Source organism: Solanum pennellii, chromosome 8 (genome assembly GCF_001406875.1).
Source record: "Solanum pennellii chromosome 8, SPENNV200".
In the NCBI taxonomy this organism is placed as follows: Eukaryota; Viridiplantae; Streptophyta; class Magnoliopsida; order Solanales; family Solanaceae; genus Solanum; species Solanum pennellii.
Window position 1 is genome coordinate 61,795,135 of NC_028644.1, and position 7,017 is coordinate 61,802,151.

At 30.8% G+C, this 7,017-nt stretch overlaps 1 protein-coding gene and 1 pseudogene across 1 annotated transcript; both read left to right on the plus strand.

Annotated features, from left to right (window-relative positions):
* The first annotated feature begins 525 nt into the window (after nucleotides 1–525).
* Nucleotides 526–4,091, plus strand: LOC107028193. Its single transcript, XM_015229237.2, has 4 exons — nucleotides 526–654; nucleotides 1,608–1,720; nucleotides 2,185–3,497; nucleotides 3,580–4,091. Exons 2-4 carry the CDS (start codon nucleotides 1,608–1,610, stop codon nucleotides 3,930–3,932), a joined length of 1,779 nt encoding a protein of 592 aa, XP_015084723.1. The 5' UTR covers nucleotides 526–654; the 3' UTR covers nucleotides 3,933–4,091.
* Nucleotides 4,092–4,626: 535 nt separating this feature from the next.
* LOC114078448 lies at nucleotides 4,627–5,912 on the plus strand (annotated as a pseudogene).
* The last annotated feature ends 1,105 nt before the right edge of the window (nucleotides 5,913–7,017 follow it).

Below are 7,017 nucleotides of genomic sequence, written 5' to 3' on the forward strand. Positions count from 1 at the left end.
ATATTGGATTCTTATTATCATAAATAATTTATCGCTATTATTATTATTATTATTGTTTTTTCTATATTTTAAAGAGTGCCCCACTTATATCTTCTACTATTCTTTTTATCAAATCAGTAATTATTTTTTTCCTTTTCTGTTTATTGATTTTCATTTACCTTCCCATTATTAAAGATTAGGGTTATTTTTTTCATAATATTATTTTTTTCTTTTTCATTTTGCTTACAACGGCCGCATATATTTAGGAGTTTTATTCCTTATTTTCTTATTAAAAGAAACTTCTGCACGTGTCTCATACCACTATACTATTTTTTGACTAGGGTTTTGTCAGTTAGTGAGTGACGTGGCTTCTCCTGATTGGATGAGGATTGTTTTGGTCAAATTTTTGTAAAGAATTAAATGCAAGCAATTTTATATATAAAAAGGAACAAAATATTTAATGTCTTAACACTTCATTTTTTCTATATAAATATCTTCTTTGTGCCTTTTAATTTCATATTATATTTATCCTTAAAAGTATTTCTCTCTCTCTCTCTAGAATTTGAGTTCTTCTTAAAATTAGGGTTTCTCTTTAATCTAATCTTAAATTCCGTTTGATTTAATCCAAGATCCATTTTTGGGTGTTCTAATCTCAGATTTTGATTTGGGTGAAAGGTATGATTTTTTTCCTCTTCATCTCTGATTGTTTTCTTTCTCCAGTTTTGTGTTTTTTTGTTTCATTTTACTGTGGTTCTAGTAAAAATATTTTTTAATTTTTTCAATTTGTGAAATTATTCTTTGAATTTATTAAAATCATCGGAGCCATGGAAAATCCTAATTCGACATTTGAATTTTTGTGGATGGATTTTTTAATTTTTTATATGAATTTAGTGGTGCGTGATTTAGTTATAATGTTTTTTTATGTGAATTTTAATTTATTTATTTTTTTGTAAAGCTTTTTCCATTTTTACCTATTCAAGTTAAGTTAATTTGCTTTTAAAAACACTTAATTAGCTTGAAAATAATTGTCACAAGTCATGTGGTTGGTTTATGAATTATTTTTTGTATACTTCCTTTTTTAGGTTTTGTTATACCTATGAATTTAATTTAATTTTTGTTCAAGCTTTGATTTTATCGTCTATGGGGTTTATCATAAATAACTTTTGCTTAGATCCGATATGAATTTTTGTGCGATGATGATTTTTATGTGAATTTTGAAAAAAAAATTATGAATTTTTTTTTTAACTTATCAATTTTAATGAATTTACTTAGAAAACTCTAAACTACCTTGAAATTAATTGACATATGTTTATATTGTTCATTTTAAAGGTTCATTTATCTTGTTCAGGCATTTGTATGGTTGTAACGCTTGTTGATTGAATGAGAATTAAGATTCATTAAAGACTTTCAAACTCAATTCACTAAAATGAAATGTGTACTAATCATATCATTACTATTGCATTAAATTTGTATCATATAATTTTTGAATTTAGAAAAGCTTAAAATGAAACACATGCTAATCTATATATATCATTAATGATATGTTTGAATTATGATACAAACATCATTTATTGTACATATTAAAGTATGATTATAATTGGATTTTATGCATTTGTTCTTTGAGTTAGATGGAGACATCAAGTGAAGGAGGTACTCATGATGCAAGTGATTCACCTATTGATCTTAATCTTCCATTGCCAGTAAGAATGAATGGTAGGGAAAGTCAGCATCTTTCGATACGGTTAGTCTCTTTTGTTATTTTTTTTACACTAAATTAGTTTTTTTACCCTTTCTGTTCGCATAATTAAGTCATCGAAAATCTTTCTTGTGACATACTACTCTCTTCATGATACTAGTGAGCACATTATCATCTTCCTTTATCCCTACATTGATATTCATGTCTAGATAATAAATTGTGAAAAAAAAATTAATTTTCTCTTCAGGGTTGATTTCTCATATAATTACTTCACTATACTAATAATTACTACTTCAGAAAATCATTTTCCTTTTTCTTTTCAATAAAAAGTGACTTATTTTGGAGAAAAAACTAATGGTTGAGTGATTAGTGGAGAAATTAACTCCTCTTTAGATTGGAAAGGAAATAAATCAATATATTTATTAGTCAATTTCTTTGCAATACTATCAATATGTTGCTGAGATGTAAAAGAAAGACATTACTATATATTCACCTTTTGAATTAAGCAGTAACCCCTCAAAGCAACTTCCTTCCCAAGATGGAGTCGATGGAAGTGCAGGAGACAAAATTGGATCACCTTCTCTTAGATTGAGAAAGGGAATTGATCAAACATCAAAAGGAGGTGATGCAAATCTAAGAAAACATAGTAGGTGGGATTTGCAGGAAGATGTTGCAAATGTTGCAAAGTGTCATAAAACTCAAAAAGTGCGATTGATGACCGAATTGTTGAGTGGAAAATTCAATGAGGGAAGAAGTTCTATGAACGCTAAACTAATTTCAGTGAATAATATGCCCATGGAGCTAAATAGAGGTGCATCACCTATGGATAAGGGTAAGAGGATGGCGGTTTCTCCCTCAGAAAATGGATATCAAGACAAGTTACGTCAAACTCTAAGAAGCTTCACAAATGCTCAAAAACATGTTAATAATGACCCAACTCAAAGAAATAACATTCCATATTGGCCGACTATACTGAAGGACAGTAAAAGTTGTGAGCCTCTCAAGGTCAATGGGGTTGGATCAAGTGGATCTTTACTGAAAGAAGTAATTTCGACTGGAAGACAATCAAATTTGGTTCAATTAGATCAATCCAGGAAAAATAGTTTCATCAACATCAACTCAATCATTGGCCTGAATTATAACTCAATACTACAAATAAATCAACAACCTTTAAAGTTTTCAGAAAAAAAAGCATCAACTTATATGCCACCACCAACTAATACGAGGATATTCAGTAATTGGCATAAAGTGAATTTTCCCCAAACCCAAAATGGAGTATTTCCATGGGGAAATTTAGGATCAACCAATTTGAATACATCTTATGCTAGTGATGGATTGCTCAGAAGTAATACTTCAACCATACAAGTGAAGGATCAAACAACACAACTTTCAAATTCAGTGCAAGTTTCTTCTCCTGTTACCCCCAGATGGGGGTCGCACAATGTTGAAATATCAAGTCCTATGAAATTTCCTATTGCGCAGGACACAACTTTTCAACCTTACCATCTAGCTGAAAATCATAAATTTGGAAAAGTTGTTATTAGCCCAGTTCAAAAAGGAAAGACTATAAGTGACCTTAAAAGTACGAATTCAATGAGAGATAAGGACAAGAGCATCAAAGGTTTGAGGTCTTTGAATATTTTCTCCAATGAGGGAATGTTAGCAACACAAAAAAGACCTTTTACCCCTTGCAACATCCACCCACCTTTTCTCTACAATGGATCATTCTTGCCTCATCATCGGTTGAAGGAATCCTCTGGTTTTCATACGAGTAATGTTCCTGAAATTCAAAGCTCTCGACAACATGTTTCTTGCTCTAAGGGTAAATTTGAATTCTTCACATTTTCATATAATTTGTGCATTTGCTATTGTCTCAGACAAATAAAAGATGGTTAATTTTACAGATCAAAGCATAACTCTTGGACCCCAACAGAAGAAAAGAAAGGCTCATGCACTTGAAAAACTTGACATAAGAGAATTACAACAGTCTACATCTTCAAGTGGCATTCTGCACACTACTAGAAGTTCTGGTTCAAAAATTAATATGATGCAGAATGATAATATTTCTAAAACATTAGACATGAGGAGCTCTTACACCCCTGCAACTATATTGCCTGTCATTAGAATTTCTAAAGAGAATCCTCCTTGTCTTTTTAATCAAAGTCCTGGTGATATTGCGGATGCTGATGATGAAAGGTATTTCAGAACTACTGAGGATCAAACAACTCGCAACAAGAGTGCTTTGCGAGAAAACTAGGATTGAAGTAAAGTCGGATGAATGAGAGAGGCAAAGAAGAAAGGATAGGCAGGGGAGAGTGCCAATTGGGAGGAGTGTCAGTTGTTCATTTGAAATATTAATTCTTCTAGAGATAATAGTTATCAATTCAACTATTGTCATCAAAACATATATATTTGCATGTTTCGAATTTAACCTTATATAACGGTTTAATGAGACAAATCAACTTTGATGATTATCTTTTGTGTTTTTTTGGTTATGCATAATGCATTGATTCTTTTCTGTTAGAAATGTTTTAGGTGACTCTTTAAATTCTTTGGTTAGTGAAAAATACTTGTTGAATTTTGCCCGCAACTATTTTAGTGCAAAGTGTCATGTCTCACCACTTTGCTTCTCAAATTCGGCAACAAAATAGGGGAGAACAATCTAAAATTACAGAGAGACTTATGGAGAACTCTAGAACCCCTTAGATCTTTCAAAAAAACTTGGGAATTTCCTAGAATTGTAGAAAATTCTAGAATGTGAACTAAAGTGTAAATATTGTAGGTACTTGTAAAGTAATTGTTATTTACACTAATACCTTAGGAAATAGTATAAATAGAGAGCTTTCCATTTGCAAAATCATCCAAAAAAGTGTAAGTAATCTTCCACAAAGCAATACAAGATAAATACAAGAGAAATAGTTTCATCACATCTCACTATCACAAAGAAATAAATGACGTCTAAAGGTTACAGAAAAAAGTATTAACTTATATCTCATCAACATGTAATATGAGGATCAACTTATATTTCACTAACATGTAATATGAGGATCAACTTATATTTCACCAACATGTAATATATATGAGGATGTTCAAAAATTGACATGAAAGGAATTATTCAAAATCCAATTTCATCAACCCAATCATAGCTCAATACTACAAAAAAATCAACGGCCTTTAAAGGTTACAGAAAAAATAGCATCAAATTATATGCCATCAACATGTAATATTAGGGTGTTCACAAATTGGCATGAAAGAATTATCCTTAAACCCAAGGAGTATTTCCATCAAGAAATTCAGGATCAACCAATTTTAATCAATCTTATGTTAATGATGGATTGCTTAGAAGTGATATTGTAACAACACAAGTTAAGGACCGAACAACCAAACTTTCAAATTCACTGGAAGTGTCATTTCCTATCCCCACGAAATGGGGTCCTACAATGTTGAAATATCAAGTCATGATAAATTTTCTATTATGCAGAACACGAATTTTCAACATAAAAATCATAAAATTGAAAAAGTTGTTATCGGCTTAGTTCAAAAAGGAAATACTATAAGTGATCTTAAAAGTACGAAATCAATGGGAGTTGAGGATGAGACCATCAAAGGTATGAAGTCTTTCAATCTTTTTTATAATGAGGGCATGTTAGCAACACAATTGTCTAGATATCAAAAAAGACCTTTTAACCTTTACAACATCCACCAATCGCATGAAAATCTTTGTATCTACAATGGATCATTCTTGTTTCATCATCAATTGAAGGAATCCTCTGATATTTATATGAGAGGTTTTACTAAAATTTCAAAGCTCCGGACAACATATTTGTAAACTTGAATTCTCCGTATTTTCATAATATTTGTGCATTTACTTTTTCTTACATAAATAAAAGACGATTGATTTTACAAATCGAAGTGTATCTCTTGAAACCCCAATAGAAGAATTGAAAATCTTGGTTGAAGAAAATTGCAGCACTCTACATTATCAAGTGGCATTCTACACACTACTAGAAATTCTGATATGATCCACGATGATAATATTTCCAAAACATTAGATATAGAGAACTATTATACCCCTGCAACTATATTGTCTGTCATTAGATTTTCTAAAGAAAATTCTTCTTGTCTTTTTAATCAAGATCCAGCTGATGTTATGGATATTGATAATGAAATGTACTTCAGAACTATTAAGCATCAAATAATTAGGCATAAGAGTTCTTTGCGAGAAAATTGGAGTTGAAGTAAAGTCAGATGGATGGCAAAGGCAAAAGACAGAACAAATGTAGGAAGAATGCAGTTGTTCGTTATTCTTCTAGGGATATAATCGTTGTTAATTCAACTATTGTCGCCAAAACATATATCTTTATTTGTTTCAAACTTAATCTTATACAAACGGTTTAATGAGATAAATCAACTTTGATGTTCATCTTTTGTTTTTCTGGTATATGCATATCGTATTGATTCTTTTCTGTTAGAAATGTTTTAGGTAACTCTTTAAACTTCTTCGGTTAGTGAAAAACACCTGTTGAATTTTGTCGGCTACTATTTTAGTGCAACGTGTCATGTTCAGCCACTTTGCTTTTCAAATTCGGCATCGAAATAGGGGAGAAAATCTAGAGTTACAGAGAGGCTTATCGAAAATTCTAGAACCCCTTAGATATTTCAAGAGTGATACAAATCAAAATCTCCATAGTAAATATTATATTTGTATATGTATATGTTCTCTATGTTAGGATAGAATGACGAGCGAGATTGTGTGTGTGTGTGTGTGTGTGAGAGAGAGAGAGAGAGAGAGAGAGAAGAGCGAGGCGAGCGAGAGGGGGAAGAGAGCGGAGATAGGTAAATTGTATATGTATATCGGTTAGATAATTATATAAATGTAACTACTATGTATATGTATCAATGATTGTGTTTGTATATCTGCATAAAATTTAAATTTGTATACAATTGAATCGAGTTAAAAAAATTGTATTTGTATATCAAAATCTCTCTCTCGCTTTATACAGACACTAATTATACATTTTATTTGTATAATTTGTGTTTGTATAAAGTGAGAGAAAAGACAAAAGAGAACTGGGCAAGGAAAAATTTATATTTGTATAATGTAAGTGTATAGGACGGAGAGATATGTATTTGTATATGTATATATAGTCTCTCTCGCTTATACAAACTCAAATACAATTTATACATTTGTGTTTGTATAAAGTGAGAGAAGTGAGGGAGAGAACTGAGTGTGGCGAGCGAGATTCAGGGGAGAGAGGCGAATGACAAAAAGTTTATTTTGAATTAGAGTTAAATGAAATTGTATTTAAAACATTTATTTGAATTGATAGTTTGTTATAATG